We start from the raw sequence: 12,964 nt of genomic DNA, 5'->3' as shown, positions 1-12,964 counted from the left end.
CCAAACTTGTGTTGGGTGACAAGACAAGTAGATCTCAGCACCCATCTGCCAAATCTTAAAAGGTTTTATAGAGGCCCTAACTAGGTTTAGTCACATACTTAGGGAGCCATAACTGGGGTCAGTCACATGCTCAGTCCAGATAATCTCAACACCACATTTCTATCTTAAGGCTGTATCTTTGGAGCAGCTTCTAGGACCAGGGAAAGCAAACATAGTGCACATTCCAATGCACAAGGGGATGGCAGGGGAGGAGCCTCCAATTGTGTCCAGCTTGAAGGTCCAACATGTGGCCATATCTTCTTGATGACCTTCCCCAACAAGTATTCCATATGAAAAGAAGTAAGTCAGACCTAGCGTTAGTTTCCAGTCTCTAACTAGTTGTGGACCTTGGCCAAGGCATTAGTTTGGAGTTTCCGCACTTAAAAAAATATATTAGTAGGAGTAAAGGATATTCAGGGACCCATCTAGCTCCAAAATTCTGATTATAAAAATGAATTGACTCCACAGAAAGACAATGAAAATAAGAAATAAAGCTAACAACATAGGCCATGCCAGGGTGAGATGTATAAAGTCATGATATAAATGGATACAGAAAAACACAGATTGATTTCCCCAAAATTCAAAATATTAGCAGTTTTATTTTTAAATGCTCAAAAATTATTAGTTGGATAGAAGAACTCATCTCATAGTAATGCTATGTTTATTCAACTTCATCAGAAATGGAATGCTGAGTATAAGAATTTTAATTTATAAAGCTTATTCTTGTAATCACCAGAATTTTTAAAATACTAACATTGCCACATATAATTTCTAAAATATATCACCACTGTAAATGTAGTGCACTAAACACATTCATGCATTTTGGGGTGACTAATGTAAGTTGTGATGCTCCCTCTTGGGCAGTTCTGAGGCAAAGTAGTTATGGATTTTACAGATATCATTTTGTCGTCATGTAAAACATCGCCATTATCACCAAGCAGCAGGAGTAAGACTAAGCCTTGTGACTTATATGCATGCATATGAGCAAAACCAATGGACACAGACTTGGGGTGTGGGGGCGGCTGGGGAGAGGTCAATGGCGGGAAAAAGGAGACTTATGTAATACTTTAAACAATAAAGAATTTAAATTTTAAAAAAGAGTAAGCCTTGTAATATTTGTTACCTATTTGTCTGATCTTCTAATTAGTATTTACTTTTCTGAATGAGTATGGGATATAGTCAGCATTTGTAAGTTGATCGGGGATTTCGTAGGGACTTTGAAATTGTTAGGGGAGGCGAAAAGCAGTTTTGAGGAGGTTTCTTGTTTAACTAAAAAAAAAAAAAAAGTTCAGTAATGTGTGAGATCAAGGTGCATCATCCTAGCATTTGAATTACTGCTCAAAAAAGTACACAAATGAAATGAGCACACCATTGTTAAAATCATTTAAACCTTTATGACTGGAGAGAAATAACAGCTTAACTATGTAGACCATCATTGCCAGTTTTCATATATATAAGAGGACTGATGCACACAAAGAAAGTCTGACTCTTAATGTTTCCTTTCTGGGGATCTGCAGGGTTGAGCTCCCTCAAACCTAACAAAGGAAGAGGAGTCCCTTCTACCTTATGACTGGTATTTTTTTATTACATCACTGTAAGAGCAGGTCTAGTTAACAAAGGAGTTATTTTATCTCTTTTCTCTAGTTAACACATTGATTGTGGCTCTCAAATTTAACTTCAGTTTTCAAACTACACAGTTTGAACAAACATATATGTCCCCCCCCCCCCCCGCAACAAATAAGAAAGTTTCTTACCTGTTTCTTTTATCATTAATTTTTGGAATTCTATATTTGGAAGAATAGACATTTCAGATTAAGGGAAACTTCAGGTTTTGTCAGATGATTAGGTGTGGTTGAGTTTATCCAGTTTGTCTTTTCGTGGAAATTTTAATGAAAAATTTTGCAGCAAAATTTAGTTAAATAAATTTGGTTAACCTTTTAGTTGATTGATATCTGTGTTGGTTGGTTTATTGACATCTATTTGAAAATCATTTTACTTTTCTTTAAATTGTGCATGCATTAAATGTTTGGTTATGGAGCACATAATGACTGATACACCATCAAAACATTCGTAATATTTCCTGATAAACTACTAAGTGGCTTTTTGATGAATAGTTTCATGGCCTCTGCAATTGGTTGAAGAAATCCTTATCATAAATTAACTTTTCTACAAACTTCTGGAACTTGTTGACATGTTGTTTTGAATCATGTCTCTGAAGTAATAGTCTATTTCTTATTCTTCCCAAGAATTCTGCCTCTTGTCCAAAGCTAGTTCCACTTCAATATTATGGCCCTCCTTATTCTTAATTATCTTCCTACTCTCAAGCCTAGCACACATATTTAGTAAATAAATACTAGCTTTTTTATTTTCAGTCTCTTCTACACTCTTTATTCTCTATATTTAAGAGCACATGCACTCTCCTGATCTTGAATAGTTCAGTTGCTCTGCTATTTCTGTCCTCCAAAATGTCATCCTTTTTTGCATTCTTTTACTGCAGTTTGAGTCCACACTTATTGTCTCAATTTTCTTACTAATGGCCATAGATAGACAGATGGTTAGTAGATAGTAATGCGTGCAAAAAACAAATACAAACAAACTGGACTAGTTGTGAAATCCCCATAGAAGCACCCACAAAAAGGACAAAATTGTAGTGTAGAAAACAGGACTATAACAAGAGTACAAGGAGGCTTCTTCATTCACACAGACATAGCTGTGACAGTTAACAAGCTCTCTGAAGTAGAAAAGAGCTAATAGATGGAAAGTGATGGGCCTTAAGGAATGCCTGTACTTAAGGAAGAGGACAATGAGATAGAGTTTGAAGGGAGATAGAACTATACATGATTGTCCAGTTTAGAATTCTTAACTTTTAAAATGTTTGACTCAAAAAAGTTTACAGAAATGTTCCTCATTCCTCCCCTCCCCCCCAAAAAAGGGCATTTACTAGCAACTGTAGGTTAAAAACCAAGTCTTTTTTCATTATTTTGTGGACTTTACTTATACTCTCCTCTGTGTTTTTGGATGTGGCAAAGCCTCCAGGATTTCATAACTTCTTTTTTTTAAAAAAAAAAATCTTTTTTTTAATTGATTTTAGAGAGAGGAAGGGATGGAGGGAGAGAGAGACAGACAGACAGACATCGATTGGTTGCCTCCTTGTACCCAACCAGACCAGGATTAAATTCACAACCTGGGTAGGTATCCAGACCAGAATCTAAACCACCACCTTTCACTATGTGAGGACGATACTCCAACCAACTGAGCCACACCAGCCAGGGCAGCTTCTCCCTTTTTGATTCCTATTTTCTTTATTTTCTTCACTTTCCCCCTTCTTTCCCTCCATTAGCTACAACACTTTTCCTACCAAAGATCCCTTCATTAGCTACCACACTTTTCCTACCAAAGACCAAATGACTACTACCTAGGGAAAAAGAGGATTACTTTTTTCAAGCCCTTCACACACACCTACTTACCTACCTACCTCCCTCTCTCTTTCCTGCAAACGGCCAATAGCCCCTTGCCCAGGCCTGCCCCACCCCCAGCGGGGACCCCCACCCTGATGGGGGCATGGCTGGCCTGCAAACTGCCCCAGCCCCTCACCCAGGCCGGCACCGCCCCAGTGGGGACCCCCACCCCGATGGGGGCATGGCTGGCCTGCAAACTGCCCCAGCCCCTCACCCAGGCCGGCACCGCCCCAGTGGGGACCCCCACCCCGATGGGGGCATGGCTGGCCTGCAAACTGCCCCAGCCCCTCACCCAGGCCGGCACCGCCCCAGTGGGGACCCCCACCCCGATGGGGGCATGGCTGGCCTGCAAACTGCCCCAGCCCCTCACCCAGGCCGGCACCGCCCCAGTGGGGACCCCCACCCCGATGGGGGCATGGCTGGCCTGCAAACTGCCCCAGCCCCTCACCCAGGCCGGCACCGCCCCAGTGGGGACCCCCACCCCGATGGGGGCATGGCTGGCCTGCAAACTGCCCCAGCCCCTCACCCAGGCCGGCACCGCCCCAGTGGGGACCCCCACCCCGATGGGGGCATGGCTGGCCTGCAAACTGCCCCAGCCCCTCACCCAGGCCGGCACCGCCCCAGTGGGGACCCCCACCCCGATGGGGGCATGGCTGGCCTGCAAACTGCCCCAGCCCCTCACCCAGGCCGGCACCGCCCCAGTGGGGACCCCCACCCCGATGGGGGCATGGCTGGCCTGCAAACTGCCCCAGCCCCTCACCCAGGCCGGCACCGCCCCAGTGGGGACCCCCACCCCGATGGGGGCATGGCTGGCCTGCAAACTGCCCCAGCCCCTCACCCAGGCCGGCACCGCCCCAGTGGGGACCCCCACCCCGATGGGGGCATGGCTGGCCTGCAAACTGCCCCAGCCCCTCACCCAGGCCGGCACCGCCCCAGTGGGGACCCCCACCCCGATGGGGGCATGGCTGGCCTGCAAACTGCCCCAGGCCCCTTGCCCAGGCTCCTCAAGGGGACCCCCACCCTGATCCGGGACCCCCTTCAGGGCAGACCAGCCGGCCCCCACCCGTGCACCAGGCCTCTATCTTAAGGTTAATATGCTAATTAGACCGGACATCCTTCCAAACAAAGCCATGGTGGCAGGGCCAAGGCAGAGGCAGTTAGGGGTGATCAAGCTGGCAGGGGAGAGCAGTTAGGGGGATCAGGCTGGCAGGGGAGAGCAGTTAGGTGGATCTGGCCAGCAGGGTAGAGCAGTTAGGGAGATCAGGCTGGCGGGGGAGAGAAGTTAGGGGGATCAGGTCTGCAGGGGAGAGAAGTTAGGGGGATCAGGCCAGCAGGCAGGCAAGTGGTTAGGAGCCAGCAGTCCCAGATTGCAAGAGGGATGTCTGACTACCGGCAGTCAGACATCCCCCGAGGGGTCCCGGGTTAGAAAGTGTGCAGACAAGACTAAGAGACACCTTCCCCTCCCATGCACAAATTTCGTGCACCAGGCCTCTAGTAAGACATAAAACCATCGTGACCCCCTCAAGTAGGCATACAGATACACAGAAAGATAGATGATCTGGTAAAAGAGGGTAAACAAATGGGCAGTATGGACCATGAGTAAAGTGACCACAAACCCTGATAATGAGTTTATTTTAAAGTTTTTCTTAAACTTTGTCCAAAAGTCTTATATTAAAATCCCTGGTCATATGTTCTTATTTTTAAATGTTGGGCATTTGGTCATAGAAATCTTTTAATTTAAAAGTGCCTGTATCCTGAATATGTTGAATGCCTTTCGTCCCAACTTGTTTGTCTAGTTGTCTTTCCATTTTCTATTTCTGTTGATCAGACATAGACAGTTAACGTTTTCTCTCTGTGTATCCTGGGACCTAACACACTGTTTCATGTTCAATATTGTTCAATGGGTAGATGGATTTTAAAGAAGCCTTTCTATTTTAGCAGATTTTTATCTTAATTGCGATGGTAAATCTGACTTTCTTTTAAGTTACTGAGAATACTACATCCTGTATTCATTTTTATTCCATTTTCATCCCAGCCGTGGCAATTGGGATTCTCTTGCTTTGCTAGGTATAAGATTGCGGTTAAAATTGAACTATGCTGTTTTATTTCATGAACTATAGTCATATTCTTTTTTTCTCTGGCACCATCACCCTCAATTCCTTAGTCAAATATTATCAGAGTAGTTTGGGAAAATCTAGTATATTTAAGTTATTAAAAGATGGAAATAGATCTTATTGATATGCTTAATCTCAAACTTTTGGCCAGTGCTTCTCCCAGATATCTTGAGTTCTCAGGCATATTCTAATTTTAGCAGATAGTGTCTTGGTTTCTCTGTAGCTCATTTAGTTTCAGGTGTAGGTTTATCACATCTTTTTTTTTTTTTTCTGTTAAACTAGTGTTTTACTGTAGTATCACATATTGTTACCAATAAAGTTGTTTCACATACAAAGTTAAAAGTGAGCTCTAACCTATGTCTTCTTACTATTTCTCTAGAACTGTCCAGTAATCCACCTCTAGCTACCATTCTTATTCCTCCTCATGCTCGGATTCAAGCAGCTGCTTCAACCCCAACAAATGCCACAGCAGCCTCAGGTGAGAACATATAAGTCTCTTTTATAAAAATGTATTGTTTTTTTAAAAGACATGATTACCTCCATTTTATTTCTTTTGATACATGTGAATATTTAATACCTTCCAAGTATCAACAGCACAGCCAAACGAATAAATGTGAATAAAATAGTGCTCTATTTTCAAAAAGCACAAAAGGACCCCATAAATAACTTTTTATATAAGGTGTAAATATCTTATTATGTTAAATTTTTTTGTTATTTTTAAAGTCATACTTTCCATATAATTTCTTGATTATATATCAAATGAGATGCCAATAGCAAAAAGCAATCTGTACAGACGTAATGTCATTGAAGATAATTCACTTTAATTCCAACACCCTGAATGTAAACTATATTAGTATACTAGAGAGGCAAATTTTTAAGAAGTATAAAATATAGATTGGTGAGTTTAATCATTCAACAGGACTAAAACTGCAATGCAGGTACATTTAACTAAGATTTAGATCAGAATGTGATTAGGTCTTCTATCAAAAAAAAACCCTCGTTGGTCTCCCAGGGTACAGCTTAGTGTACTGCCGGTCCCTTAGCCAATTAATGGTGTGGCCTGTTTTGGCACAAATCACTGTCATTACAGATATGCTGAAAATACCCAACCCTTGTGTGAATTGAAGTTCTTCGGAAGAATGGCTGGATGCTGTTTAAGTTAGAAATATACTAGGTAGCCTACTCAGGCTCAGAATTTGGTATCCCCTCTTTTCTTAGAAAAAACAGATGTCAGAAGCTGACTTTATTTTCATTAAATCATTTATTACATTGAACTAAGTTGGATCGGACCCATTTTTGCCTAAGGGCATTTATGCTGCAGGAGATGAAATCTTTCATTATTAGTTCCCTGCATTTAACAGTAAAGTCAGAATCCATCTGTTGTCTAACACAAAGTTGTTTGTTTTTGTCCAGTATTAATCTTTTGTGACATTGCTAGTGAAGATTAAAAATATTTCATGCTAGTCCATGTCCTATCTTCATTCCAGAAGTCTGGAAAGTTCTCTTTTTCACTTCTAGTTCTATTAGCACATGCTACCTTGAGAAAGACATTAAAACTTTATTAGTTTTAGTATGTCTTATTAGTTTTCTCATTTCTGTAAAATGAGTGGCAATGCTCTCCTAGAAAAATTTTATAAAAACTAAATATGTACTAAAATATGCTTTAAATTTTTTAAATGTAAAATACAGAGTTTTTAAAATATATATATTACCTATCTATTTAAAACAAATATAGATTGCTTAGATGAGCTATTAATAACTTACTAGATCACAGGTTAGGTTATGTTGATTGTTCAAAACCTGAAATAGACCCTAACCCTGAACTAAATGCATTTGCTTGTTGAGCTAGTTTCCAGAGTTTTATCAGAATTACTTTAGACTATGAATAAAAATAAGAATTATGATTGGAAAGTTTTGAGTAATTTTAAGTGATTTTTCTTTACATATATATATATATATTTTTAATTGATTTCAGAGAGGAAAGGAGAGGGAGAGAGAGAGAAACATCAATGATGAAAGAGAATTATTGGTTGGCTGCCTCCTGCATGCCCCCTATTGGGGATTAAACCCACAACCCATGCATGTGCCCTTGGCCAGAAATAACAGTGGTAAACTGAGTGCTGGAGTTGCTAGTATGCCTGGGACCGTCAATCCATAGGCTGACACTCTATCCACTGAGCCAAATCGGCTAGGGCTAAATGCTTTTCTTAATGTGAGATACTAAACTAAGGTTTTTAGGCAATTTGCCTAGTAGGAGTGTAAGGTTATTTTTACATTTGATGCAGGTTATAGTAGTTACCCAAAAAATATTTTCATTGCTTTATGTGTACACACACACACACACACACACACACACACACACACATATATATTCTTATAGCTACTGAAGTCAGATTTCCACATAAATATGGAAACTGGCACTGGACTGTGATCCTTAAAGTTTACTTCAAAGTTGAAGTAAATCGGGGGGTGGGGAACTTAATAGAGGAATAGTAGGCTGAGAGCAGAGCTAAAATTAGTTTAGAAAAATGCATGTCTTGAATAGCTTAATAGTTACCAAAGAGGATTTCAGATATTGCTCTGAATTTCCTAGTGGCTAAAGTAAATAAATGTTATCTGTTAAAATTTTTCACTGTTCATTAGATTAAAAGTACACTTGTGGCTTAGGAGAAGCAAAGTGTTTCTGGCCCTGCTGTGAAAAGTATTTCTTCTCCGTCAGGGCCTTGGATTTGGTATTGTAAGAGATATAGTAAATGAAGTTCTCATCACCATTTCAACAATAAATGTAATAGTGAGTTTCATGTGGATACTTCTGAGTATCCCTCGTGTAAGCTAAAGGTATAACACTACAGTATAGTTAAAGGAAAACAGTTTCTTTGGGGCCAAAGTAGTGAGAGCCAAGTATGTTATCAAATATATCTCAGGAAATGCTGATCTAGATGAATGGATTGACTGTATGACATGAACAGCTGCCTGTATTTAAGTAAATATATATGTATGTTTATATATTTTTTAAATAAGAATTTGATGGTGTCAATTATATTTTTTAATAAGACCTTAAAATATACATGCTCTCTATTGCCTGCCTTAGCTTCAGTTTCTTTAGCCATAAAACAGGAATAGTAACTACCCACTGCATAGAGTTCTGAGAAGTAAGGTACAAAATGTACAGAGTGCGCAGCTTGTGTTTTGTTCAAGGTCCAAGTAGTGGCTACAGGTGAATTGATTAAGACCCATTGGAAAGCATTACTGTGTATAGCAAGAACCATTGAAGTTCATACTTTTTATTGCACTAATTCCACTTTAGGGATTTATCTTCAGGATACATCTACCGTGCACAGAGATAGGAATCTATAATAATAAAAGTGTAATATGCTAATTAGACCGACGTCCTTCCAGACGAAGCCAGGGTTGTGAGGGAAGCCTGGGTCCTGGGTGCCAGAGAGAAGCCGGTGCTGGCAGCCAGGGGAAGGAAGGCCTACTCTTGCACAAATATTCATGCATTGGGCCTCTAGTAATTACATAATAGCAAAAAGGAGAGCCAGTCTGATTTGAATGGTCAACAGTAGGAAATCGTTTTAATACATTATGAATCTCCATTTTTATTAACCATGAAATAATTATGAAGCTTTTAGACATTTGTGGAAATAAATACTCAATTTATGTGGAGAAAATCTTTAAAAAATCTTATGTACCATGCTGATAATTCCCAAAATGTGTGGATAGGGACTAGATAGAAATATGCAAAAAGTTATGTTAAATTAGTAGGTGTAGATTTTTTTCTCTCTCAAAAACTTTTGCATTCTTTTTAAATTGTTAAAATACCTCAGTTTCTGGGAGCATTATAGTTGATCATGGCTCTGACATGACAAACTCTTGAAAATTACAGGTACTACTAGTCTCAATCCATAAAGTATAATTTCTTATTTTGATACATGTATGTGTGTGTGTGTGTATGTTCTGATTTTCTCCACACCCCAAACATCCTCTCATTCACTCCATTTGAGAGACCATTCATCTAAACTATTTGGTTAACAAATCTTGAGAAATCACAGCTTCACTAATCAAGAGATCACCTGATCCAGTTCTAGAATAGTTAAATGTGACATGTGGTAGGGAATTTTAACTACAGCAGTTTTTTTCTCTTCATTTGTTTTGTATATCAGTCTGCAGGGCAATGGTTCTTTTATTAAAACTAATTTGAAAACTGATTTCAGTTCACCTCTCATACCTACTGAGAACTAATTGTTTATTCCATGCTTATGTATATTCAGTAATTGGAAGCTCATTACTGAAAGAAGGAGCACATTCCATCTGTATATCAGTCTGTTAGGAAGTTTATCCTTTTTTCACCCTAGAATTTGTTCCCCTATACTTTCTTCTACTCAGTGATTCTACTTTGGGGTTACATAGAACCAACCCATTCATTAAAAAAATCCTTCAAATTTTAGTAATGGCTAACATGCCCCTCATACTAACGAGGTTTTTAAAACTAACCCTGTTCTAAAGTGTCAGGGTGTTAGGTTTTCTATACAGTTGTGTATCACCTGCACATTTTCATAAACACATCAACTTCTTGTCTATATTCAAGCAATTAATAAAATCTATCAAACAGGACAAGGCAAGGCTTTCTAGAAGTGGTCTTTTTCCCTTTGTTGAAATTACTGATAAAATAAGTTAAATGAGACCAGGCAAGGCTTACTAAAGATGATTCTTCTGGTGGTCTCCAGGTAGTTGGTTAATCTTCTTGTTTGCTTAGCTACAGACCAACCTTAAATATATATAATAATGTTATTAAAAACTTTTGTAAAATGCTTTGCTGTTGGCAATAAAACATTCAGATTTCTTCTGTCAAAAAGGTATAACTGTCAAAGATGAAAATAAAACTTTTTTAAGACAGGGAAATTTCTAGTGCCTGAATGTGTATAAACTGCATTTCTGTAGTCCATGTTAAGAATTTGTTTCTTGGACTATGGGCTCTGTGTTTAATGACATTTACATGTGTAAATTGCCCTCACCTTCCTTGGGCTGCATTTTGTTTATTAGGATTTTTGTTATATCCTTTCCAGGTTGAAAACCCTTCTAACAGAAAAGGGAATCATGATAGGAGTTGGACAAGGTCTGTCTTCTCTGTCTTTTTACCTGGTCAGGGTATTTAACTTTTCTTGATCTTGCTTTGAAAACCTTTTGCTGTTACTTATTTTAACCAAGCCTGGCCTATTCTTACCAGTTCACATTGTTATTTTTTATTCTTCCTTGCATATGTGTCCTTCTTCTCATATATTTTTTAATATGAGCTCATATGAGAAAACCCTTTAAGCTGGTTTATTTGGTTCTTTTCCCTCTGCTTTGCATTGATACTATTTGCAATTGATTGGTCAGAAATTATTTTTCTAATTTTCTCTTTCTTGTCAATTATTAGCCTCTTTTGAAGACTAGCCACAAAATCATACTTGTTAGTTCTCTGAACTTTTTGAAATTAATTTTGCTAAAGTCATGATTCAGATTTAGCTGGAGCCAGTGATCCCATTTCCTTAATTATTATAGTTACTTTTACCCCAGAATTTCTGTCACCTATATCATCAGCCAGTTCTTCCTAGTTGGACAGCATCTCGCATTTTTTTTTGTTTGTTTCCACTGGTATTGAGAGATGAAATGCTAAATTAAGTCAATGTATTAAATTCTCATTTAAACAAAATGGCAATTACCATTTCTTCTCCCACTCCCCAAGTACTGTTTTTCTATGCCACTTTCACATGTGCACTGGGACAGCTGTATCCATATCCTGTCTAGTTGTAGAATCTGCAGTATGTGCCCTCAGGTGTTCCTCTTCCTAACCCTGTTCTTTCTGTTCTCTCTACCTTAACCTAAATGTATGTGAAGTTTCATTAAAGTATACAGCTTAAAAAAAAACAAACACACGGGTTTTTCTCTATTAATTACATAATATATAGTTATTTTAGGGATTGGGGAGTCTCCCATATTCTCACTTCCATAGGTAGTGAAAGGTAACATTATTTTATATATTAGTCTATATATGAATGGACAGAGAGACATGCTTTTATTAAATGGGCTTATGCTCTTACTGTATGGGAATATATGATTGCATTATATTCTAAACCTGTATCATAATTTATTTAACTAATTCCTTATTCTTGGACATTTGGGTTGTGTCCCAGTTTTTAGAAGTAGAATTGCTGAGTCAAAAGGTATGAAGAATCTGATTCATATTGTCAAACTTCCTTCCAGAAAGCTTGTACCAGTTTACACTGTCCACTGACAGTGCACATTTTTTCCATTTCTCCATTACCTTAACATTAGCCAGCTCAGAGTTAGGGTAGGGGGAATAGGGTACACATGTTTATTTTTAGGTGTTACCAACTTAGTAGCCAAAGAACATGGTTGTCTTTTTTAGGTCCAGTATTTTACCCATTTCCTCCTATTGGCTCTGTGTTTGAAATAAGACCCATGCATATATGCCAGTTTGGCCAATTCACTGACACCAATGAGGTTGTATCTATTCTGTGTCAAGGTTTCAAATTCACTTGGTGAGTTAATACACGGGGTGAGGCAAAAGTAGGTTTACAGTTCTGAGTATGTAAAACACAGAATTTATTCTTATACGAGCGGCCTGGTGCACGGATTTGTGCACCAGTGGGGTCCCTTGGCCTGGCCTGCAGGGATCGGGCCAAAACCAGCTCTCCAACATCCCCCGAGGGGTCCCGGATTGCGAGAGGGTGGTTCTCGGGTGACACGCTGCGGAATCAGGCTCCCTTCTCTCTGGTTCCGGGTGCATCACCTGAGAACCACAGCTGCCAAGTCACTGCAGCTTGGCAGCTCCTGGGTTGAGCATCTGCCCCCTGGTGGTCATTGATGTCATAGCTACTGATCAGGTGGTCGCTTAGGCTTTATTTATTAACTAGAGGCCCAGTGCACAAAAATTTGTGCACTCGGGGGGGGTCTCTCAGCCCGGCCTGTGCCCTCTCGCAGTCTGGGACCCTCGGGGGATGTCCACGTGCTGGCTTAGGCCCGCTCCCCAGGAGATTGGGCCTAAGCTGGCAGTCAGACATCCCTCTGGCAGCCTGGGAGCCCTCCGGGGATGTCCACTTGCCATGCGGAGCAGGCCTAAGCTACAGTTGGACATCCTTAGCACTGCTGAGGAGGCGGGAGAGGCTCCCACCACCACCGCTGTACTGGCAGCCATCAGCCTGGCTTGTGGCTGAGCAGAGCTCCCCCTGTGGGAGGGTGCTGATCACCAGGGGGCAGCTCCTGCATTGAGCGTCTGCCCCCTGGTGGTCAGTGTGTGTCATAGTGACCAGTCATTCCCAGTCATTCTGCTGTTAGGGTCAGTTT

The 12,964-nt window shown here is 40.3% G+C and overlaps 1 protein-coding gene across 10 annotated transcripts in view; it reads left to right on the top strand.

Moving 5' to 3' along the window:
• Window positions 1-12,964, top strand: part of GSK3B (glycogen synthase kinase 3 beta) — a 180,724-nt gene that overhangs the window by 155,290 nt on the left and 12,470 nt on the right. For 6 of the 10 annotated variants that reach the window (XM_014546983.1, XM_014546981.1, XM_014546980.1 and 3 more), the window contains 2 exons: window positions 5,991-6,089; window positions 6,686-6,785. In XM_014546983.1, coding sequence (XP_014402469.1) covers window positions 5,991-6,089; window positions 6,686-6,774 — 188 coding nt within the window. In that variant the 3' untranslated portion in view covers window positions 6,775-6,785. Of the gene's footprint in view, window positions 1-5,990; window positions 6,090-6,685; window positions 6,786-10,680; window positions 10,731-12,964 lie in introns of all 10 variants that reach the window. The other 4 variants (XM_005875349.2, XM_005875347.2, XM_005875345.2 and 1 more) reach the window with 2 other exon arrangements.

The sequence above is a fragment of the Myotis brandtii genome, unplaced genomic scaffold (assembly GCF_000412655.1).
Source record: "Myotis brandtii unplaced genomic scaffold, ASM41265v1 scaffold46, whole genome shotgun sequence".
In the NCBI taxonomy this organism is placed as follows: domain Eukaryota; kingdom Metazoa; phylum Chordata; class Mammalia; order Chiroptera; family Vespertilionidae; genus Myotis; species Myotis brandtii.
Note: the sequence above shows the minus strand (reverse complement) of the source record. Positions and strands in the feature narration are given on the sequence as shown.